This window comes from Hetaerina americana, unplaced genomic scaffold (genome assembly GCF_022747635.1).
Source record: "Hetaerina americana unplaced genomic scaffold, ioHetAmer1.1.p SCAF_4, whole genome shotgun sequence".
Taxonomy (NCBI): Eukaryota; Metazoa; Arthropoda; class Insecta; order Odonata; family Calopterygidae; genus Hetaerina; species Hetaerina americana.
In genome coordinates, this window is record NW_027286985.1 from 48,436,222 (window position 1) to 48,461,738 (window position 25,517).

General features: G+C 35.5%; 1 protein-coding gene across 2 annotated transcripts in view; it reads left to right on the forward strand.

Annotated features, from left to right (window-relative positions):
- The window catches only part of LOC139692020 (calcineurin-binding protein cabin-1-like), a 70,235-nt gene that overhangs the window by 40,096 nt on the left and 4,622 nt on the right, over positions 1–25,517 (forward strand). Inside the window, exons 18-30 of one of the 2 annotated variants that reach the window (XM_071590026.1) lie at positions 1,265–1,454; positions 3,090–3,235; positions 4,175–4,288; positions 5,472–5,636; positions 9,227–9,325; positions 12,066–12,191; positions 14,844–14,933; positions 15,313–15,500; positions 16,300–16,441; positions 16,754–17,492; positions 19,941–20,290; positions 22,928–23,091; positions 23,262–23,529. In XM_071590026.1, the coding sequence (XP_071446127.1) occupies positions 1,265–1,454; positions 3,090–3,235; positions 4,175–4,288; positions 5,472–5,636; positions 9,227–9,325; positions 12,066–12,191; positions 14,844–14,933; positions 15,313–15,500; positions 16,300–16,441; positions 16,754–17,492; positions 19,941–20,290; positions 22,928–23,091; positions 23,262–23,529 (2,781 nt within the window). The remainder of the gene's footprint in view (positions 1–1,264; positions 1,455–3,089; positions 3,236–4,174; positions 4,289–5,471; positions 5,637–9,226; positions 9,326–12,065; positions 12,192–14,843; positions 14,934–15,312; positions 15,501–16,299; positions 16,442–16,753; positions 17,493–19,940; positions 20,291–22,927; positions 23,092–23,261; positions 23,530–25,517) is intronic. The other variant, XM_071590027.1, reaches the window with a different exon arrangement.

Sequence of the window (25,517 nt, forward strand, 5' to 3'; positions counted from 1 at the left end):
TGTGTCATTCGCATGTTTTGCTACTAAAAATAGTGCCCTGAAGGTGTTTTTGCTCATTTAATGTGACATCTAAAGATAGTTGTGGCTTGGTGAAATATTTATAATGAATGCATTAAAATTAGTTTATTATTATAAAAAGTAAATTGTTACCAATGAATATTTGTTTGTATATGTCATTCTTGAATGGCAATGTGCTAAAAATACTCAGATGATATTGCTGGCTATGATACAGAGAAAAATTCTTCCCAATATTAATTTTTCATACTTTTTCTACTTGATACCAGTATCAAGCAATCATACCTTCGGGTATTTCAGGAAAATAAAAACTAGGTATATTTTCAATAACTTTAGTGGTCTAAGTGTTTATATTTTATGTGAACATGTCTTGAGAATTATGAAAGATAAACAATAAATCTTATAGGCCCTTTAATAATATTTAGTAAACTTAATTTCATATTATTATCATTATATTTATTTAGATACATATTCATTTATTGCCTTTATTAGTTTAACTTTTTGGCTGTTTTATTCCTTCATCTCTCCTGGTTCTGTTTTACTCTTCAGGCTTGTGTCTTAAAGCTTGCATCTATTTTATATCTTTTACTAGCTTTCTTACCCGATATCTCCGTAAGACTACCTACTGTTCCTTATCATTTCTGTCATCAGCAGTCTGTGATTGAAACGTATAACCAATACTTGCTCGTAAATGTTTGTTAGAGGATATGGAACAATCTGGAATACTGGAAATATTCCCATGAAAACTAAACAAATTTCTCGAAGTTAGATAGTGGATACTGAGTAGTAATGAAGTCACATTGTCCTGTGAACCAGGGAGTTTCCAAAGCCATCACCAAGATTTAAACCCTCTAATTCTGTACCAATGGCTCCTAACAAAGGCTTGTTTCATATTATTTATACATATGCACTTCGTTTTGGTTCCTAACTCTAATAGAAAAGGTAGTACCTCCATATGTAGTTGATGACATTTTCATCATTTTTTGTTTTGAAACTTAGGAGTGCTTTTTCAGATTTTGTCACTTCATTCTCATTACATTGATTTTTTAATGCTTTGCTTAAGCGCTACTCCAAGTACCCTAGTTTTCACCACTGATACTTGGAAAAACACGTGTATTATTATTATTATAAAATGAATAAATAATATGTCTCTCTGAAAAAACAATGTTTGTCTCTCAGAAAGACTTCTTCCTGTTTTTAAAATTTTGTTCTAATTACTCAAAAAAATATTTTTTTCCAATTTTTACAGGCACGCTACTTAATTGACCATGGGGTTCCTCCCTTGCCGCTAACATGGGAGCGTGCCAAACAGGTTTTTGAATGCCTTAAGCCAGATGCCTTACCAGAATTTGACTCTTACCAAGTAGGCTCCATTTCTGTGGAAGTAGAACAGCTGTTTCGAAGAATAACTGCCCTTGTTCCACCGGAGTGTGACTCAAGTGAGTTTAGTGCAAAAGATGTTGTCCATGGAGATTGTTTCAAAATTTTGTAATGTGTCATTTCTTGCATTATGGTTAAGTCTGTGTATCTGAAGATAATGATGCATCACAACCTAAGTGAGCAAATCATGAAGGACGTGAGAAAATTTAGTAATATGTCACTCTCATTTTTTGCAAAACCAACAATCACAGTTATTAACCTAAAGGCTGGTTTGATAAGGGAAGGTAGAGATCATGTAGGCAGATCACAGTGGCATGTGAAATTTATACATCAAGGTAGGGGGGCCAGTTCCTTTCTCTGTGCCATTCTTGGTTTCCCAGGAAGATCTGCTACCCAAAAAATTGTAGTAGTAGTATTTAGGGGAGGCGACCGACTGCTGAGGTCATTTGCGCCATAGGGGATGGACAGGAAAGGATGAAGGGTGGAGAGAAACCAGACGTCGGCATTAGCCTACTCTTTACGAAAGGCGCCAAGGGGTCTGCAGTTTAACATCCCATCTGACGGACGGTGTACTCACTCAAAGTGCCCTCCACAAAGCACCTCAAGTAGGGATCGAGATACCTCTGAAAAATATTCAACACAGCCGGGATTTGAACGCGGGCCCTCTGGGTGGCCCAAAAAATTATACAGCTTGGGTGAAGCTGAGGGTTCCCAGAGGCACCACATTTGGTAGGACATAACAAAATATACTTTGTGAAACAATAATTCTGGTGGAAATGTCATGAAGAATTTTTATAATAAAATTCACTGTTGTCCAATTCATATACTAATGTGCCAAAATTTGCTTTTGACACAATCATTGGTTATGCTGCTCTGAAAAAAAAAATTGAATTTCCATACCCTAGCCATCTCACATTGGTGTAATCTACTTAAATGTAGCACATTTAAATTCTGGTGTACCCACGAACTGAGGACACAATTAATAATACGTATTTGCAAAATTTTTCTATGGTTAATTATTTTGAAATTATAACCTCCATTTTTTTTCAAAATTACTTTTATTTGCAAAGAGTCATATCATATGACTATATTACAGATAATGTTATCGTCATATAGTATATATGCTGTGGATTTTTATGCAATTGGCAAATGTGAACTATCCTGTTAATATAACATTTATTTGATCAAAGAATGGTTTATAAACCCCACATCGTAAGTAGTTCTCAGGTAGTTCTAATTTTTTTCTTATATTACCCAGTTTTACTTCATTAGGAAAAAATTGAACTTGAGGATATAATGTAAATAATTGTAAATCACTACTCTGCACATTCAGTTATGTGATTTCTGTTGATCACTAACAACTCAAGAACTAACTTTTAACCTGTGTGTAGTGGATACAATTTCAACTTCTCCGGAAGCTGACTCCTAAAACTCCTTTACCATGGCTTTTATATTGACTTTGAAGTTCTAAAACTATTTTATTAAATCCAAACTTAAAATTTCTTTACTAACTATGTGTATGCTTCAAGCAATTTAACTTGGGGCATGGCCTGATTAGCTAGTTTTATCAGAAAAAGCAACAGAAGTTCTAAGAAGCTTTTAATAATGTGCAAAATGAAAGGAGTTCTGTAAACTAACCTTAAATTCTTAATATTTAATGTTCAAGGTTTATTTTATCCAATATTTTCTTTCAGCTCAATTAATGGAGAAAATGACAGATTATATAAATGGGGACAGGAAAATACTTCCCACCAGGGAGGGTGAGTCTGTACCGTTTCCAAAGGAAGTTTCCAGCATATATTACCTCCTGGGTGACTATTACTTTAAAAATAATGAATGGGTAAGAAAATATTATTTTTAATAAGTTCTTGAATAAAGTTTTAGCTTCAAAGGTTTCACTTAAATATCAGAGAAGAGATTACATGGCTGCTACTCACCAAAAATTAACCAAGCAATTTTTTATCTAATTGTTTATCCTGGCTTTATACTTTTTGTTCAAAATGAACGGTTGCGATGGATTACTAAACTGTTATGGAAGTGTGCCTGTGTCCATGGTGATGTTTGCTAATAGGGGGCCCTGGTGTCTTCAGAACACTTATCGTCAATTTTGTGGGACAACTTTCACTGCTTTAAGGCATTTCTCATGTGTTTGCTTTAGCCTCAGGATGAACATTCTTACCCAAGCCAATTCTTCATTCTTCAAAAACTAATGTGTACACTTTTTTAGGTAACTACAGACTGTTTTGAATGATCATCTGAGGAACTGGTCTATTTATATATTTTTGAGATCTTGTTTCTAAAGAGTTAAGTAAGATAATTAGAAAAAATATGACACACATCCAGATTATAACTGTCACAGAATGTGCAAAATTTGGAGCTTAGTGTTCTTGATTAATTTATAATGTGCTTGTTATATACCAGTTATTAAACCATTGCTAATACTCATGAAATAGAAATTTATATCCAAAGCCATTTTATGGGTTTATTGCAATTTTTAAGGATTGCTCCGACCATTTTATCGCTGGAATAAATGTAAAATGATAACTCTTCTATTAGGAGTTCAAATAATATATTATCAAGGAGTCAACTCTGTTGAAGTATGAGGTATGATTGTACTTATATTTTTGCAATTCCTAGCTTCTCGTACTAAATGCTTCCACCATAAATAATGTTTTTGAGCATAGAATTTTGAAAATCAAAATCTGCCAAATTAGAATAGGCATCAAGAAATCATTGTGTGTTAAATCTATACATATTTGTTCCTTTTGAATTTTTTCAGGAAAAAGCAATAAAAAATTACTTGCTTGATGTGTGCATAAATCCATTGCGTGTTGATTCATGGGCAGGAATGGCCTTAGCAAAAGGGAGTCAGCTGGAAACAAAACTGAATTCTGTGAGTAGAAATGTAAATTAAGGAATTGTAAATCATCACCTGGTGAATATTATGAATGGTCCTTTTTTCTAAACATTGATTAGATAATTTCTGCATGTAACATGTGAAGTTCTGATAACTGCAACCATGTCAATAATAATAATTCTTATCATCCCTAGTGATGATACCATATCATACCATAATACACATATCATACCATAATGATTAGTTTACTACCTAAATATTGGATGAATGAATTAATGTGGTAAATATACTAGCTAAAGCTGTTGTCAATTAGTAGTATTTTAATTATAACGATTCTATTACTATGGTGTAAAGTTTACTCTATTAGCCATTCAATATTTGTAAAGGAAATATGAACTTCTATTCAGGAAGTAAGAATGAAATAGAATTTTGAGACAAAATGGATGTCAGGAGCATAATAAAAGGGATTTTCTAACCAGGAAGACTGAGGGGTAAATTCTTTGGCTAAATAAATAGGCTTGTTGGAAAGAATGGAGTATAAGAAAATCACATTGGATGGAAAAGACTATTGGGAAGCTGTCAACTAATCTGAAATCAAAACACTAATGAAAGAATGTTCATTATTGACATTAATGGTATTTTTATTATTACATGATTCTTTGTTAGTGCTAGTCAAAGCACAAAAATTGAAATTAATGTGCATTTGTTTTGTCACCCAATAGTGAAATGCAATTAGTTTCCCTCCCAGGTAGCCATTAAAGTATACAACCATTTGCCATCTGGCATAAACAATTCCTCTTCTACAGAATAATTCAAAAAGAAGCTTAAACAATTTCTTTTAGAAAAGGGCTACTACAACACACAAGACTTTCTGGAAGAGTTTTCTGGACTTTGAAATTTGTTATATACATTCTATGTTCTTCTGGTAATGTGCCATGTTTTCATATGACCTATCCTACATTTTATGCATGTAAAATATTTTAATCAATAGATATTATTATGTTATTTTCCTTGCAAGAATTTGCACTTTCATTTCACTTGGCAGAAAATATTCATCCATTTCATGTCCCTAGTAAATTGGTTTCTGACCAGTTTTTTCTGAAGTAATTATTCCTATTGTGTCAAATATTGGACTGATTGCATGCTTCTCTTTTTGCTAATTTTCAGTTAAAATAAAATAATGTATGCTAAGCTCCTAATGTGCAATGATCTATTTCAGTGCGAAGTTTTAAAGAGTGAAAATGAATTTTTACGAAATGCTGCAGCTGCCCATAGATGCTACCGCCGAGCTGTTGAATTGGACTATACTCATTCCCTAGTTTGGATTGAATATGGATCATTTGTTTACATGATACACTCATTTTGTTCCAGATTGTTGAAGCAGGTATGACTATTATTTCTTGGTCATGTTGTGACTGTAACAGTGTAGTTAACTCGCAGCTTCAGGTTTAACTCTTACTCTGCCCTCATTGATTGATCAATCAATTTTTGGGGTAAGTATAGATATTTCTTAAGGTTTTCTGAGGGCAATTCGAAAAGTAAGGTCCCCTATTTTTTTCATGAAAAATCAGATTTATTATCAGCTTTGTGTACATCTTTGGAAAGTGACTCATGGTTGAGGCCGAGACTTTGTGGAAATCCATTGCGAACAGGAGTTTCAGAAATAACTTTGCAGCTTCCACATAAAATAACTTATTTATTTTCTACTAGTTTCGCTACACTGTAGCATCTTCAGGAACATACAAAGAAAATATTCTTTTTTCACACATATATATACTAGTCCAAGTTGGTGTGGGTTGGGTGGGTGGGGGGGGGGGGGAAACTGACGCGCTGCCTGGGTGGGGGTGGTCAGAGTGGGTGAGAGTGGTTGACTGTGAGTAGCGGGGGCTAGGGAAGGATTATGGAGGGACGGTTATTCGCAGGGGGGTAGATTGGCCGTAGGCGTCATTAGGGATGAGTTGTGGAATGTCCAGGAGAGGGGAATGGAAGGGAAAGAGGTGGTCGTTTGTTAATGTTTTCTTCTCCCTTAAGGCGGTTAAGATCTCCAATTGTTCCTTAATGTCCAACCTCTTTCCTTTCTCCTCTTTGTGTAGTAGCTTTGGTATGAAGTCTGCGTTGTGGCCTGCGCTGATGAGGTGAGCTGCAAATTGGGAATTCCCTTTTTTGGTACTGAAGTCCCGCTGATGTTCCGCTGCCCGGACGCGGAGGCTCCTTCCCGTTTGTCCTATGTAGGATGCCGCGCAGTCCGCGCACTCCAAGCTGTAGACTCCACTTTGGTCCAACTTGTTAGTGGAGTCCTTCACTTTGGGGAGCAGGTTCTTCATATTGTTTTCACTGTAATATGCCGGTCTTATGTTAAGGTCCTTAAGGAGTTTGCCTATTTTTCCGGAGGTAGGACCTAAATATCTAATACGTCGCCATTTTTCTTTTTCGGTGGGTGGAGGGGGAGTGTAAAACTGTTTTATGGCTAACTTTTTTCGTTTTTTGTCTAATAATGTGTCAATTAATGTCTCAGTGTAGCCATTATTGATAGCTATTTGTTTGATGAGGGATATTTCTTTAGTGAGTTCTTCGTTAGACAGTGGTATGCTGAGTGTTCATAGCATGCTACACAGAGCACTCAGCATACCACTGTCTAACGAAGAACTCACTAAAGAAATATCCCTCATCAAACAAATAGCTATCAATAATGGCTACACTGAGACATTAATTGACACATTATTAGACAAAAAACGAAAAAAGTTAGCCATAAAACAGTTTTACACTCCCCCTCCACCCACCGAAAAAGAAAAATGGCGACGTATTAGATATTTAGGTCCTACCTCCGGAAAAATAGGCAAACTCCTTAAGGACCTTAACATAAGACCGGCATATTACAGTGAAAACAATATGAAGAACCTGCTCCCCAAAGTGAAGGACTCCACTAACAAGTTGGACCAAAGTGGAGTCTACAGCTTGGAGTGCGCGGACTGCGCGGCATCCTACATAGGACAAACGGGAAGGAGCCTCCGCGTCCGGGCAGCGGAACATCAGCGGGACTTCAGTACCAAAAAAGGGAATTCCCAATTTGCAGCTCACCTCATCAGCGCAGGCCACAACGCAGACTTCATACCAAAGCTACTACACAAAGAGGAGAAAGGAAAGAGGTTGGACATCAAGGAACAATTGGAGATCTTAACCGCCTTAAGGGAGAAGAAAACATTAACAAACGACCACCTCTTTCCCTTCCATTCCCCTCTCCTGGACATTCCACAACTCATCCCTAATGACGCCTACGGCCAATCTACCCCCCTGCGAATAACCGTCCCTCCATAATCCTTCCCTAGCCCCCGCTACTCACAGTCAACCACTCTCACCCACTCTGACCACCCCCACCCAGGCAGCGCGTCAGTTTCCCCCCCCCCCCCCACCCACCCAACCCACACCAACTTGGACTAGTATATATATGTGTGAAAAAAGAATATTTTCTTTGTATGTTCCTACAGTGTAGCGAAACTAGTAGAAAATAAATAAGTTATTTTATGTGGAAGCTGCAAAGTTATATCTGAAACTCCTGATCTTTGGAAAGGTTGAGCATTTAGCTATTTTTCTGCATAGTCCCCTTGACGATCAATCACTTTTTGCATCTTAGGAAGCAGCTCTTTAATACCAGCGTCATACCTTTCTCCCTCTGCATCGCGAAGCCAACTGATGACTGCTTCTCCAATATAAATTCATCGCCATTTAGTGGAAGTGTACCGTGAGAAGTGTATGGACATCAAAAATGTGCGGAAGTGGTGCAGGGAGTTTTTTGATGCCCGGGATAACGTCAGCAGTGAGCGGTGGTCAGGGTGGCCGAGTTTGCTGGAATCAAAGGTGGCTCCAATTGACAAGATGGTGTGCAATAACCAGAGAATTACTCTTCATGAGATAAAGGAAGGTCATAATGAAGAGTGTGGCTAATTCTCCATGCAGAATATTGTGTCGGAGGTCCTCAGTTACAACAAGTTGTCTTACCGAAGGAGTGTGTTTGCATCATGACAATGGACGTCCACACCAACATGTACGTGTCACATCAAATGATCACCCTACCCAATGAATTTGGCTGGGCTATCATTGACCACCCTCCTTACACCCTGGGCGTTGCCCCCAGCAACTATTACTTGTTTCCCGCTCTCAAAAAACACCTTGGAGGATAGAAATTCAAGTCAAACAAGGAAGTACCAGAAGCAGTCGTCAGTTGGCTTCGTGACGTGGTGGGAGAAAGGTACAACGCTGGTATTAAAAAGCTGCTTGCAAGGATGTAAAAAGTGATTGATCGTCAAGGCGACTATGTGGAAAAATAGCTAAATGCTCAGCCTTTGGAGGTGGGATGTTGAAGACAGTGATAGAGGGGAGAACATTAGGCAAAGGAGGAAGGGGATGGAACAGGATAGGTATGTTGAATGGAATGAAGGGAGAAAAGAAGTATGCGAAATTGTAGAGGGTTTACCTCTGGTGTCCAACGTTAGGTTGTTTTTTTTTTGTAAGGAAATGCAAGTAAATGTGTTGTTGTGCAATTTTGTTGGCTGTGTCTATCCAAATGTTACTTTAACCGGTAGGATACAAATGATGATAATGATGACAGTAACAATGTTGATTATAAGCATCATTAAATATGATTTGATTGCAATTCATTTTAGTAAAATAATTTATCCTCTGGGAAAATATCATTTAATATTGGTACTCTTATTTTGGAATTGTTTTGCATGATCTATTTGGGAGAAAATAGGTAATCATTCCATGTAAATAAAAAAAGATATGCAAACAAAATCCTTTTAAATTATGGGTTAACTGTGTTTGCATTGTAGAAAATATGTGGTATGTATTTCAAAATACTTTAGATAGAATTCTGCAACAACTTTAGAAAATACTAGTTGGCAAATTCTAAATTTTTAGCATGTTATTTTACATTATACTAATTTTTAATCTCTATCTCTCTCCGTCAAAAAATAGGAAACTCACAGCTTGAGTCTAGAAATGTTTGAGTTTCTGGAAAAAGAGAAAGAAGAAATGTTGGACCAAGCTTTCAAGTGCTTTACTACTGCCAATCAGGTTAGTGTATGCTTTAAATATTCACCTTTCACTGTGTTTTCACTGTCTTAGTACAAAGTTAAGGAATATTTCTATGAGAAAATGGATTAATGGATTAAATGGATAGTATAAATGTTTGAACTTTTTCTACAGTTTTTTCTCCCCTTATCTTCCAGCTTTCAAACCTTTCAAAATCTCATTGGTTCAGCTGTGTAACACATAAATCCTTATTGCTTCAAACAGTTCATTTGAATTGAATTAGTGTAAGACTCAGGTGCAGTGCTAGACCCAAGTGCTACATATTTTTGCAGTGAGTCTCTGTTTTATGATGTTAATCAATTCCATAGGGCTGATCATCAAGTCAAAATATTGTAAAATGAAGTCAAAAGTATTTTGATTGCTTCTTATATGTTCTGGATGATCTATTTGGTTTTATAAATACATATTTTAAAGTGTGCTAATATAGGTCAAAAAATTAGAAATACTGTAAATCGTCCTTCTGAAAAGAGTCATTAATATTTGAGGAAACACCAATGTTAAAGTTTTATACTGACAGAGTAAAATTTAGGGGAAGAAATTAAGGTACCACTCTATTTTTTTCAAAAATATATGGTGTAAATGGGAGTCTTCATAGAATATGCTTGCTATCTAACTTTTCACAATTGCATCAGGAGAAATAATTTTCCTATCTTGCTGCTTCTGAAAAAAACATGAGAACTGTCAGTAATTTTGTTCAAAAAGAGGTATCCCAAATTAAATAAATAAAAATTCTGGGGCATGCGTTATGGAATCTAATAGTCATATATTATCCATTTTGTTTTTTGCTAAAAACATGGAATGAACTGCTAAATTGTATGAGCAATAGATGTTAAGGGATCAGATTGGTGCCGAGTCTATTGTACTGGATTCCCAGCCCAATGTCTCAGGTTCCATTCTTTGTAGTAGAAGACTTTTTCAATAGTTATCCCTGCCCCTCCTATCAATTTTGTTTTCTATTTTTCCCAGTTTGAATGTATTGGCAAATTGGAGTGGTAATTCTGAATTAAACCTCAAAATAATCCTATGGCTTCTGTATGTAGCATTGCGGTTCACTTATTTATTCAGTTTAAACATATCCGGTCCAGTCTCCTGAGGTGAAAGATGATGATGATACAAATGCAGTGACTTCAGATTGGGAAGAAGTTCACTTGCCTGTGCTTGGGAATGACATTTTATCTGCCTTAATTTTGGAAGTGAATCAATTTGATAGCTAATGGTGGAATATTCCATAGATTTATGGTTAGCTGTGAAATGAGTCAATAATGTTCTACAAGCATGCACATATAGAGTATTAGCACAGTACTAACTCTTTAAGTAATGGATGTATGCATCCAACTTGAATTAGTCATGTTTATCAAATAAATGAAGGTACCTTCATTGAGCAATGGACACTATCACCCAATTCTTAAATCTGAAGGTTTATTTGATCGGCGAGAATTGAGTTCACCTGGTATTAAACCTTACTGTATGTAAAATTCAAAGAGTTGGGGACCTGTGAAATGTGAATTCCCAGAATGATTTCGTTATCATCAGTATTTCTATCTTAAGATTGGGTTGTTGAAGCCCTCCATTTTTCCCTCGTCAGTGTTAACTCCTTTACATATTCTAACTAATCCATTTCACCTCAGGGTGTGTCCAATTCATGTAGTTATTCTTTGCCTTAGTGTTCACCAAATTGTTCTTTCCGCTGCTTCTCTTCTATATACTTCCTTGTTCCTCATATTGTATTTCCTTTTAAGAAAGAAATTGCGTCTTGAAAATCTCCGTTTTGGTGAAGCTAAGATTATCTAGAGACTTCCCATGCATTTGAAACTAAGAACTTTTGGTTCATAGGTGGATGCTGCATCATTCACTACGTCACAAATATTGAAGAGGAGTAGGTGGCAGCTCTCCTTTATACAAATCAGAGTAGATTCCAGCAGTCACTTATTATACTACAGATTTGGCAGAATTTTCTTCAGTGTTTATAATGTTTTGATAATGGAAGAGCAGTGATAATTTAAAGTATTCACCACTTTTGAAGAATTAAGATTCAATTTGACCATTTGTTCAAACTGCATCCACTCCCATAGTGATCGATTCTATTTATTTAATATTCCATGTTTTTTTCTGTATTTCTGCTGTATTACAATAAAATAGAATTCAAATATGTAGATGAACTAGATTGTAGATCTAAATATCTATTTTGTGAAGCTGTACATCTAAATTGGATTGTTCTTTTCATCGAGAACATGAGTATTGCAAGCTGACCCCTCACGTTTGCGACTGCATATTAAGTCTCACTCTGAGTGAGCTAGCAGAGTGTTCTTAATATCAAAATCAGCATCAACAACATTAGAATGGAAGAGTGAATATCAAATTTTCATACTTGGTGTATTGTTACTCAGCCACACAACTCAAATCACTGTAATCATGGCTTGGAATCAATCATACCTAAAGGGATATAAACAATCAGGTAGAGCCAAGAATAATCTGCTAAGATTTAATAAGAATATATTTTCACATGTTAGATGAATCTGAATAAAATCTAACCTATCAAATTTAAGGGTTCATGCCGTGAATATCATTGTAAACTTTTTCAGTTAGCCTGCATTATTTTGTTCTTGATACTTAATGAATAAGGTGGTGGAATATATGGATAATATTGTTCGTAATTTCAATATTTTTATTACCTATGGTTTTTGTGAACAATATTTGAGTAGTGTTATTTTTAAACCTGCAGATTTGGTATCGGTATGGAGTAGAGCATGGCCTTCAGGATGAGAGGTGGCTTCATCACTACATGCTCGGAAAGATAGCTGAAAAAAGAAGTGAATCTCCATCAGTTTATCTTGAACATTACTGCAAGGTATAATAATTTGGAATATGGTTTGGATTCATTGGTCCATTTGCAAAGTTTTTGGAATGTGGAATATTTTGTGGACCACTGTTTCTCTCGTAGCACAGTCAACATGACCAGGAGTGAAATATGATGCTTTCATTCTGCCATCTCTAAATCCTCTTTCCAATTTTTTTCTCTGTTATGCTATATTTTTTACTTTAGTTTCACTATTTAAATAAATTTTTATTTTAACTGTTAATCTTGACAAGAGTCTATCATATCAATTTTCAACGGTGGAGAATAAATTTCCATGCATGAGACTGTTGGAAATAATTATACTACCTTGATCAAAAAGTTCCCGGAATAACCACCGTGTGGCGCTACCATCGTTCCGATTTGAGTTCTGTTTTTTTTGTTAAATTGGTACATCTGTTGTTGATATTCCCTTTAAATCTTAGTGTCTTGATAACTTGACATTTGCAAAAGTTACGGTCGGTTTTCGGTATGTCCATCAGTGCTTCCTGCGATTTTTCCATTACTTCCTCTCGGCTGCTAAAACGCGTTCCCCGTAATGGTTTTTTAACTCGATTGAACAGAAAGAAGTCACAGGGAGCCAAATTAGGTGAATTCGGTGGCTGTTGGATGGTATTTGTTGCATTTTTCGTCAAAAAATTACGAATAATGATAGCACTGTGCGACGGTGCGTTATCATGGTGCAAAATCCACGAGTTTTCTGCCCACATTTCTGGTCTCTTTCGGCGAATTGCTTCACGCAAACGTCTCATAACGCCCAAATAATACTCTTTGTTTACTGTCTGGCCTTCTGGCAAAAATTCATGATGCACTACACCGTTGTAATCCATGAAAACCGTCAGCATTGCCTTCTTTTTTGACTGAAAACGACGTGGTTTTTTTGGTCTCGGCTCATTTGGTGAACGCCATTCACTTGCCTGATGTCTGGATTGCGTGTCGTGCTCATAAACCCACGTCTCGTCTCCAGTAATGATCCTTTTGATGAATGTGGGATCGGATTCAGCCTCGCAAATCATGTCTTTTGCGACGTCAACACGGTCTCTTTTTTGCATGAAATTGAGGTCTTTTGGCACCAACTTTGCTGCTACACGACGGAAACCCAAATCATTAACCACAATGTCTTGGGCGGATCCATAGGCAATGTTCAAGTCCTCCGCTTTTTCTCTGATGGTTAATTTGCGGTTATTGACCAACATTTCTTTTACTTTATCAATTTTTTCACCGACTTTCGATGTCGATGGTCTGCCACTGCGTTCATCATCTTCGATTGACTCACGACCACTTCTGAACCGCTCGTGCCACTGGTAAACGACCGTTTTTTTTAGAGAATCGTTGCCGAAACACTTTTCCAACATTTCCAACGTCCGTGCGCCACTAAATCCGTTTTTTACGCAAAATTTAATACAAGTTCGTTGTTGCAAATTTAAATCCATTTCTGAAATTGTAAAAAATCGCCAACACACACAGAGATAGATGTACTCTTGGCTACGTAACTTTTGCAAATGTCAAGTTATGACACTAAGATTTAAAGGGAATATCAACAACAGATGTACCAATTTAACAAAAAAAACAGAACTCAAATCGGAACGATGGGAGCGCCACACGGTGGTTATTCCGGGAACTTTTTGTTCAAGGTAGTATGTGCCAATCAAAAATGTTTATTTGTTATTAACTCTTTAGAATGTTAGATTATGTATGGAAAAAAGAACACAATTCATCAAAATATTATTTTTTAAATCCCTGTGATTGTCAACATTCTGAAATCATATACTCAGCAGTGATTGATGTTTGCCTTCCTATATTGTGAATATTTAAAAAAATATGTATAATTTTTATCAACCAAAACATTTTAGGAATGTCAATGTATTTCTTGGCTTCATGGTCAAGATTAGCCACTCCTAATGTATACCATAGTATTTAAATTTAACAGTTAGTTAAAACTCAATATAAAGAAAGATAGTACCATAATTTCATTCAATTGACCCTGGTTTCTAAATTCACATCAGATTGTTGCTGGTGGGATATAATTATAAAGATGGCTCTTGATAGGGCACTTAAGTTTTCCAATCAAAGCCCAATTTAAAGAAATAAGCTGGTGAAAATGAAAAAACTTTTACTTGAGAATTATTTTTACTATGGATAATTTATATAAATAAATAGCTTTGAGCCTAGCTTTCAATTTGCTTTACTACATTTTTTCTCTATTAATTCTTCCTCCTTCCAGATTTTGTTCACTATTTCATGCATGCCCAATTCTAGTCTGATATGACATATTGCACTTACCTGCAATGCCAGTTTTACTTGTTAATATTTTGGTACTCGGTAACCTCTTCTATTGGTTAGATGTCTATTTAGTTTTATAATTATTAAGTTACGGCGTGTTTAAACAGCCAGTAATGGCTGTTTTTTGTGTAAGTAACAAATAAAAAGCAAATAACCTAGACCATTACTTGGTAGGAGTATCCATATGCAAATTGTTTGACAGAAAACCAAGTACACTGCATAATAATTCTAAAAACACTTGTTTCTTGGTAAACTCCATAATTCAGAAAATGGGAATATTTAGTCATTCTATGCACTTAAGTGTTGTCCTACAGAGAGTGTATCTGCTGATATAACTAATTATTTTTTTCATCCTTCTAACAGGCAGCTGAATTTTTATATCAATGTAATGCTAATTATCCTCGGAAAATTTGCTACAACAATCCTCCTGATTATTCCATGGAATCTCTTGAGGTGTGTATGTATTAAATGTTGTATAATGTTGTCATGTTTATGTGCCTGTGCTCTGCAGTTTGCAATAACATTAATAGTGAATTAAAAATTTAAATTGAATGGTAGAAGGCATATTTGCGACTTGATCTATAGGGGTTACCAAATATTAATACGCATATGTGAACATTACATTTAGATGTAAATTAAATTTTATGCACCTGTCTGTTGGGAAAATCAATTCATATCATAACTTGTGTTATTCATAGGAGGGTGCTAGTATATAGTACAGAACTATATTATTCTTATAAATATTGTTTTACCCCTATAATGTCAATGATTACATGCATATTTTAGCTTGGTAGACATCCTGTGGTATTAAATTATGATATTCATTTCAAAGGTTCATTATCGTATTCATGCAAGTATACTGAAATGGCTTGAACAGCATGAGGATAAAGCATTACCCAATGACCTGAGGAATGTTTTTGAGAAGCACATATCCGGTGCTTTGCAGAGCCCTTTTGCTACATTTAAAACTAAGGCTGCATCTGCAAGTGCTCCACCTACAGTTGAAGATAATGATGATGTGTAAGTATTTTCTCATTTAGCAATTTCATAACAAACTGTATACATTGTATTATCAGACTGTTTGGTTCCATAATATTTTGTTAACATAAAATCACTTCCTCTAAGTTTTTTTAGTAAAGATAAATCAAACTATGTCTTTCTAATATTATTAGTTAATGATTCATTGTCCTCTCATTATCCTAGTCACGGAATAGGATGTTGTATGGTAAGAAGGGAAGAAGGAAGTACTCAGAGATGAAGAAGAGACTTGTTTTAGAGTAGGATGATGAGTTAGGAGTCACAAAATATTTATTTGGCAGCTGTGTCCATCCAAAACCTATCTTAACCCGGTAGATTACCTTAAAAAAATAAATACTTGTGCATACACGTATGGGCAGCACTATTGAGAAAATGACCATGTTCCTGGGACCTTTAAAGTTGTATATCCATTGGAAGCCCTGAAGTTGACTTTTTGACAGTGGCTCTTTATGTGGTGCTAATTTCTGCCTTCTTCATAAATATTGATATATGTAAAAGTTAGATTCTTGACTTAGGCATTGTTTCCACATTATAGTTGAATATCCTGTGATTGTTTAGGTTAAATACATAAACATTTTGTAGTTGTCGAGCCATGCCTTTGAAGGATATACTTCTCTATTTTTTGTGTTCTCACCATGCAGATGATTTGGCATTGTATTTAAAATATTTGGGTATCATTATTATCATCATTTCCATGGCTAGTGTACTAAGGAATGATGATAACTTCACCTAATGAATTTGAATTATTTTATTTTTTGTAATATTTATTGGTGCACTTCAGAAAAATTGACGTGGTTACAACAGAAGAGGCTGATGCTGAAAACATGGAAAAATCAAGTAGGAAACGGCTTGCTGGAGACATGTCCAATGAAGTGGATAGTGAACCTGCATGTGGAAACAAAACCCCAAACATTCCATCTGCTGTGAGTTATAGCTGTGTAATACTTAATTATTTAGTTTCGAATATATTCAGCTGAGAAGTTTTCCTTTTTGATTGAAATACTATTAATAATTCTGATGTAGTTCAACTGAAGTTTCAGTGATTCATTCGCTGAATTCTTTCTATCTTAACTTAAACAACGGTAGATTAAAAGTTCATTTTCTGTTAATTGATTGCATCTTAGAAATTGTTAAACTCATAACATATGGATTAATCTAATTCCCTCGCATAATTAAAATTCTTGCATTATTTTAAAATGCCTTGAATCTTGTCCCTTTCTTTATTTGCCTCTCAGGATGCAGCACTGATGCAGGATGTTATTGACGTGATAGATTCTATTGTTGGAAAGGTTGTTGAAATGGACAAGGAAGCTTCTTTGAGGCCAACAGAGGCAAAGAAGTTGAGTAACCCCGTGGACATCCCAGCTGACTCTTCTCTACATGGTGAGGGCAAGGGATGTAAACTGAGGGAAGCAGGAAATGAACAGGAGAAGAAACCCAAGGGGGAAGAGAGCAACTCAATGACAGTGGCAAAGGTTGACCCCCCAAAGCGAAGAAATTCCCAGGAGAGTGCAACATCGGTGGACTTAGGCACTGGGGGAGAGGATGGAAATGATGACGACGGTGATGAGGAGGAAGAAGATGAGGAAGAAGAGGAGGAGGAGATGGTCACAGAGGCGGCTGGAGCATCGGAAGGTGGCAACAATGTCGGGAGTGTTCCCATTTCCTCATCTGCATCTTCGGACTCTTCCTCAACGTCATCATCTTCGTCCTCCTCATCATCATCTTCGTCTTCGCCTTCATCCTCTGCCTCGAATGAATCTAGTAGCTCCTCGAGTGAAAGTGAATCGGAGGAGGACCAGTCAAGCAACACCGACTCCAGTAAAGTGACCACTTCTAAGAAGAAGGCATCGGTGGCGACTACTCTGGAGAGTAAGAAGAGTTCTGGTGAGAGAATTAGTGCAGCTTTAATGTCAGCCCAAGGGGATGTGCCCAAATTTGATGGAAAAAAGAAATCAAGTCATGGGAACAATGGTGAGAGGTTATGTTAGAATTTTTTCTGATTACTAAATATTTTTATGCATATGGCCATGACAGTTGGCAATAAATATTTGCCATGGAAAAGCAATATTAAAAAAAAATGCAAATATGTCTCTTGCCATTTTCCAACAGGTGTAATGACAGGTGTTAATGATGGTTTCATCAAATTTTGGCATATAATTGTAGCATGCCAATAATTTCAGTGTTGTCTTGTACAGAGAAGGTTTTTGTCATTCAATTTTAATTTTATTTCCCTCCCCTAAGTAGTGAAACAAAATTTCTGTTATAATGACTACAATTACCAAACTAGGTTATGTTTAACTTAAGGGTAGCTTGTACTCCACAAACTTATATTTAAATAATCAGTAATGCAATGGATCTGAAATCTAAGGCACGTACATGAGAGCTTTTTGAATAGAAATGAATACAGCTATCTTATAAAAATAATTTTCTGTATTTAATTTAATTATTAGCAGATGACTCCATTAAAAGTTACTGTTGTGGCATCTCCCGCAGTTTCTTTGGAATTTGTTTAATGTGTATTGTCAATTTTTAATGACACAGTAAGAGTATATGCACTGCAGCACCCTGATGAAGATGATCAATAAAATTAATTGCTGAAGATTGCCACTTTAATATAAGTTGATTTGCATTGCTGATTAGAATGTCGTTAAAAGTCTAGTGAGCCTAGGAGACTACTTTATAGTTTTACTGAACCACTCACAACTGCTATCATTCATGATTTGCCATTGGTGAAACAGAACTGAAAACATCTCCACTATGTTAAATCATCTAAGCTTATTCAGTTTCCTAATGTTTAAGGTGTATAGCTTGCCAAATCTGTATGTATTTCACAGTATTAGTTGACCATTGCTATTTTATTTTTACTATGAAATGGATCCCCCTTTCTTATCAGTGTGTAAAGAATTTTGATGAAAAAACGTGTTTCATCAATGTTTTATATCTATCGTACTGGCTTATTGTTTTTGAGATCTGGCATACTCTTTGTTTGCCAAAACCCCATGGTTGCTGAGACCACAGTGCTCCAAATAACTTTCTGTTAATTAAATGAAGAACACAATCTGTTTTTCCACTGTTCTTTATTTACATACTAAATAAAGAACAGTGGAAATATACATTTATGTTCTCCATTTGATGAATATGAACTTCCACAAAGTTGAGCTGGGAACAATTGAAAACTTTCTGTAAATGTGAAATGAAGTTTCATCCCCTCCTATTTATTACAAATTACAATACAGATACATGGGATGTCTCCCACAGTCGGCAGGTGGAATTACCTGTTGGCTCATGATCAGTTGCCTTAATAGCCGAACCCTCTGAACACTAGGCCTCAGTTCTTCAATGTAAAGATCAATCTGCCTACCTTAGACCCTTCATGGTATTACAGAACATTTAAGTGCTGGATTTCCTCTCTTTAATCTCAGATAAAGCTGTTGCTGAAATGATGGACCGGATTAGTTCTTGACCAATTGGGTCATGACTACCATCTTCATTTACCAATACTGTATTTTCCAGCCCATAAGATGCAATGTGATTTTTCAGGAAAAAATTTACAAAATATACTTGGATCAAATAGAAAAGGATCAAAGGATTTGTTACATTAGAAATTAGAAGCTCTCTCAACATCTATTTATTGTAGAATCCCAGAAATTCATTATCACGGCTGCTAAATCATTTCCGCAATTTTTTATAGGATTGTCACTTTCCTCATTCACAGTGTCAACTTAACTTTCATCTAGTGCTTGGTATTTTCATTTCTCAAAAAGATATTATTATAGTCTCCCTTTTAACTTTCTGCCCGGACTATTTTCAGCCAATCACAAATAAGCACTAGAAATCAACAGCCATTTCATTCTTCCTAATGGTACGACATCATGAATTCGTGGCTTATAAATTTTCGTTAAAATTCAGGTGGCATATTTTCACTAATGATCTGGTTTGAATGTACAGATCATTTCTCTTCAAGAATCTCTAGGAGCTTCATTATTCCTGATTATGTGGCTTACGTATCAATACATATACTGCATCGAGGCCCCAGTGTCGATATACTCCTACTAAGAATTTTAGGTTTAATCTTGCCTACTTTTGTATCTCATTTGAAATTGGACTTAATGTGCTGATTTCAGTCTATATCTTTGGCCAGAGTGCCACACAATTAAGCTGTACCCATCAAATGATAGTCGAGCTCCAGCCAGTCCTTTTGCCTTTTATTGTTAATAAAAAAGTGGAATGAGATGATACAAAAAAATTTGTCCTGATTGTAATGAACTTTTGATTGTTATATTATTTTGAAATTTTTAACTTATCTTTAATAGCACCAAATATTTAAGCAATTTGATGCATTTAATGGAATGTCAGTATAATGTGACATTTATATTAAAATTTTCTTGGATTTCTATGTTATCAAGATTTTTTTTTCAGATGAGAAACAGCAGGTGGATTATGAGATTGGAGATCACTTTGATCTTATAGAGCGGTGTCTTTCTGCCTTGGAAGAATGTGTGCATCGTTTTCCACAGCACTATAAATCAGTGTATCGAATCACACACTTCTACTTTAGATCGAAGAAACACCGTGATGTGGGCCACTGTCGTCACCTTTTACTAGGCCCAGCCAATCCCCCTCTAGGCTATGAAAATCATTTTGGTGGAGCTCCTTCCTCTTACTCTTCAATTCCCGCAGGCGGGCAAACCAACTCTTCAACATTATCTTCCAGTAGACAGAATGTGCCTGGACTTTTTGCTGATCGGAAGAACAATAACTTTTTCAATGTAAGTCTTTGTTTTTAATGATTGGCTTTTTGGCGTGACATACTCAGTCGTTAGTTTTATATTTTTTTTTCTGAGAGATCCAAGCTATTTTGTACATTGTCTAGATAGTAAAACATCATTCAATTTTCTGCTTGATATAATTTTGTGATTCATTTGTGGTTTTGGTCGGAAATAAGTTATTGCTGATCACTGTTTAAATTCATTTCCATGAACTCTTATGAAGTTTGACTTTTTGGTACAGCTTTATTTTGATCAGCTCAAATGAAAAAAATACAAGTATGTACCTTTTGGTTGACTTCTTTCATTCTTCCTTTATTGGTAGCCATTGTGGTTAATATAAAAAAAGAGGGCATGGCTTCATTTTCAATTATAAAAAAGATTATTTTACATTGGACTTTGTTATGTTAGACTCAAAATTCTTGATTTGCTTACACAATGCTATTTTTCAAAAGACCTATTTTCTAATCCTATGCTGCATGGTGAAGCATTGTTCACACTCAACTCAGAGTTTGTAAAAAAAATAAAATAATTTTATTTTATTACAAGTGTGATACATTTCCATTTGAAGTAGACAGATTCAATTTTTTCACCCATCATTTGAGCTAAATACATCTTTTGGTGTTTATTGAAATATTTTATTTTGGGCTTTTCATTACTTGTAAGCTTTTGTATATCAAGATTTGGAGTACCCCTGATGCTGTGGTAATTCTCTTAAATGTTTTCTGAGCTCTTGCGAAAACAATAGTCGCATCTTAGGCAAGTAATGGTATTTTGCGGGACTCTTAAATGGCTTTCATTAATTAATGGGTCATATTTGTCCTCTCATGTGTCATTAGCCCATGGTAAAAAGAAATCAAGTGATAAATAAGGATTGATACTTTTTTAGTACAAGAGATAATGAACCAATATTGGAAGGGTAGTGTTGTGGCTGCACATTGATTTGGAGTGGGGAGAACATCACATAGCACCTGAAAATCAGTCAATTAACAAAGTCATTATGGGAATTAACTGCCATATTCTAATAAAAAATGAGATACCTGCCTCTGATCACTGCTTAACATTAATTTTCAAAACTGCAGCTCTTGCTCTTGACTGACTAACATTTCCCTGTGACTAAAAGTTTAAAAGAATCTTGCCATCCTCACTTTATTTTTACTTAATTTTCTGAATCTGCATGGAAATATTGTTTGTTAATTCAACAGTCATTAAGTATGATATCTAGTTTAACCCTCAAGCAATATGCATCATGATACATGCTCTAACTGACATTTTAAAAATTTCGACTGTGAATTAATTAAGGGATATTAAACTATGTGCTTTAATTATAAAGTGCATGATATAAATATATATATACAGGGTCGCACCCAAAAGTGGTAGGACTGATTTTTTTACAAGAATTTTATTGACGATATACTTACATCGACTTAATAATCTTCAAAGTATGCTCCTGGAGCTGCTACACACTTAGTATAACGTTGCTCCCATTCCACGCTGGAAATTTTCTTTGGGGATGATGTTGATGACCCTCGTCGAAGCCTCTTGAACGGCCTTTATCGAGTCAAAACGTCGTCCCTTGAGCTGTCTTTTCATCTGGGGGAAGAAGAATAAGTCTGGTGGTGCCAGATCGGGAGAATAGGGCGGGTGCGGCAACGTGGCAACGCCGTATTTGGCCAGGAGCTGTCTGACAACGAGCGCGCTATGGCAGAATTTTCAGCACCATCTTGGCGCACACCTTGCGCATGGCCAAATCCTGTGAAATAATGCGTTGGACGTTAAGTGCAGACAGACCCAACTGGTCTGCAATTTCTTCACTGGTTAAGCGTCGGTCTGTGTTCAGCAGTGTCCTCACTCTGTCCACATTCGTGTCGGTTCTTGCTGTCGACGGCCGTCCGGAGCGATGGTCGTCTTCAACGAGCTCCCTACCCTCTTTAAACAACTTGTGCCACTCAAATACTGTGGAACGGCTTAAGGCAGTGTCCCCATAAGCCTGGTTGATCATATCGAGGGTCTCAGTTGCCGTCTTCCTGAGTTTCGCACAAAACTTCACGAAATAACGTTGCTCTAAATTCAGATTCATTTTGTTTTTCGACGCGGACAAAAAACTTGCTTCACTAAAAAACGGTGTCCTCACTCAACGACAGCCCGCATGCGACTGAGGTTGGTGTCGGTCTGTTGCTAAGAGCCCCCTCCACCTTACCCTGCCAAGCCGACCCCCCTCCACCGCTCCAGAAAAAATCAGTCCTACTACTTTTGGGTGCGACCCTAATATAATATATATTTATATCATGCACTGTATATAATATAGTTATAATAAATAAATAATAGATAATGCAGTTATCAATAAATATATAGTTATTATATTTAGTTTTAATCACCAAAAAAATAATTGTGTGCATATTTTTTGTGTCCTCTAAAATAATGCAAATTCCATATGACAATTTGCAGAATTTAGTTAAGTCTTTAAAAAATGTTCCTCTTGAGCTTCTAATTGAAGTAAGTGGCAGACCTTTGTCACAGCCATTAGTTACCAGTGTTATCATTTTCATGTTAAATGTTTATTTTTCTCCAGAGAGATTGACAAAAATTTATCCAAAGAGAGCAGTTAAGTGAAAATCATAATACTTTCTTTCCTCTTAGGGAGTTTGGAGAATACCTGTCACCGAAATTGACCGACCAGGTAGCTTTGCTTCTCACATGAGTCGTTGTGTGTTGCTTCTTATGGAAGTTCTCCGGGAATTAAAGGACTATTCTATGCTGCTTGAATTATCACTTCAACTTCAAAGAACTCCTGAGAGTGACAAGTGAGTCTTTGTAATGCATATATTTTTGATATTGTATTCATAATCCCTTTTTGATTTCTTGAAAGTCTATCCATTTCAGATGCAATTAATTATATTGAATTTTTCTACAAAGAAATTTATTTTCTTGGATTTCTATTTTGGTATTAAATAAACATTCAATTGGGGTGCAGGAAGTACCTGAGGGATACCGAGAGGGAGCAGCTATCTCAGGAAGCACTGACTCTAGCCATGCAGTCTATTAGAAATCATCTTAAATTATTTACTCAAGCCAATCATGCACAAGAAGATGAAAGCATGACCCTTGGCTCCTTGAAGTCTGTGGAATTTCTACTTGGTGTTTATCGTTGCTTTGTTAGAGTACAGAAGCATTTTCCACATAAAGAATCAATGTTTTCCCAACTTTTAGTGGAAGTTTACAAAGCTATAGGAAAGAAGAAGGTATGTGGTTCTGTTGTTTTTAATTAGCACTTTTCTTTTTTTAACAAAAAGCACTCTTGCATAGCAGCAGTAGAAATCAGCTATTTTAAATTCCTTAGATTTTTTCAGATTTAGTGATAAATTATATCATTTACTGTTATAGTTTTTAAAATAATCTGCTTTATGCTAATGGGGATGTCCAACTTTATGTTTATTTATATCTAGAAGAAGTAGTGACAACATTCATTTTACTCATCCAAGGACAAAGTTCTCTTGCTTCAGCACTTTACGAGTGTACAAAAATGTATAACTCCCTTCCAAAATTCATATCATCTAAAGATTCAATACATTTATTTAAGAGCAAATTAAACATTTTCCTGCTGATGTAGCATTATCATACTGTTGATGACTTCAGACCGGAAAGTGTAACTATTTACATTGTCTCAGTACCTGTTGTAATTTCTGTATCATTATTTCTTTTCTTGATGAATAATATACCTGATTGCAGTCAATGTATTGTCTCCGGATTATAATAATTAATGCCTTTGGTATTTCCAAATACCCATGCACAGAAATCTCAATTATCCCTGCTGGTCTTTCTTCCCAGTACCTCAAAAATTTATTAATTACAACCATAAAAATAATTTAAAAAAATGGTGTGAAACTTTGATATACTTTTAAAAAAAGTACAAGTTTGAAGTACCCCGGTTTTCTGAAAAGTTTTTAGTTTTGACCACAAAATCAAATATTTTCAATAGTTTGAATGTTTTTATTTTAACATGTTGGTACTATCTATGTACACTTGGCCTTTATCTTTTCCCTAGCATTCTTTAGCTCTCAGAATACTATGCAACAATAAAATATCAGCATAATCACTGCATAATTTAAATGGTATCATGTGACAAATATGGAACAGATATTAGCGATACTTGGCCCATCCTGTTTTGTCCTGGCTACATGATTGGTAGTTTTCCATGGAAAATATGTTCTGCTGTTCACTTTATGATAGTTCTGAGTTCTTGTAAAACCATAATCCTACCCATAAGAAAATGGCAAAAATTCTATTTCCCATTGCTGAAAAACTTGTATTAATCACAACAAACAAAAAAAGGAGAATTTGTTTCTTCGTAATTGCAGTCAATACTTTTTAAAAACTTATTTGATTAATTCAAAATAAATCCATTTTATGTCACAGCCATATTTTGGCTATCCTAGTTCATTGTGTATTCATTATCATGGATAATTGTGTGTTTATTGCATATAGCTTTGGTGGGTACATGTGCCATTAATTTTTTTGTATTTAAGATCAAGCTCTTTCTGCTTTAGTGTTGGGATGGTTTGAAGAAGTATTTATATTGTATATTAAATTTTTATGTTGCCTAAAATTGTTTCCTCATGGTATGGTGTGTCAGGCTTCAAGTAAGAAATCGAATATAAGGCAAAGTTTCAACAAATCGATTGCAGTTATTACTCAAGGTTGTTTGGTTCCATTTTTTTGACTTAAATAAATGTTTGATTTGAAAGCATACCTCATTTGTTGCATTTGAAAATTTACCTTGAGAATACATAGCACTGGTTTTAATTCTCAGGGAAGTTAGGTAGAATGAATTATTATATTGACCTATCCAATAACTCTTATCAGTCGTTTATAGAGTTACTAAGAATGAAAAGGGTTGGCCGTCTTTAAAATTTGCTGTGAAAAGGTGGAATAGGTATTAAAAATTATAATTTCAAATGGATTCATCCCAGATCAAATTATGTAGTTTGTTATGAAGCAGTTATTTGATGAACTAATCATCAAAATAAAACTTTGTAAATCCAAATGAAAAATAAACTTAAATATGACCCAGGCTTCATTGTACAAGGATGGTCCCTGGAGTACATGACCTGATCAAGAGATGGCAGTAGTTTTTTGAAAAATATCCCTGTATTAGGAAGTATGCAATCTGTAAAGCATATGCTTCAAGTTTGAAGATACCATGTTGTTTAGTATTTGTTTAGCAGCCATC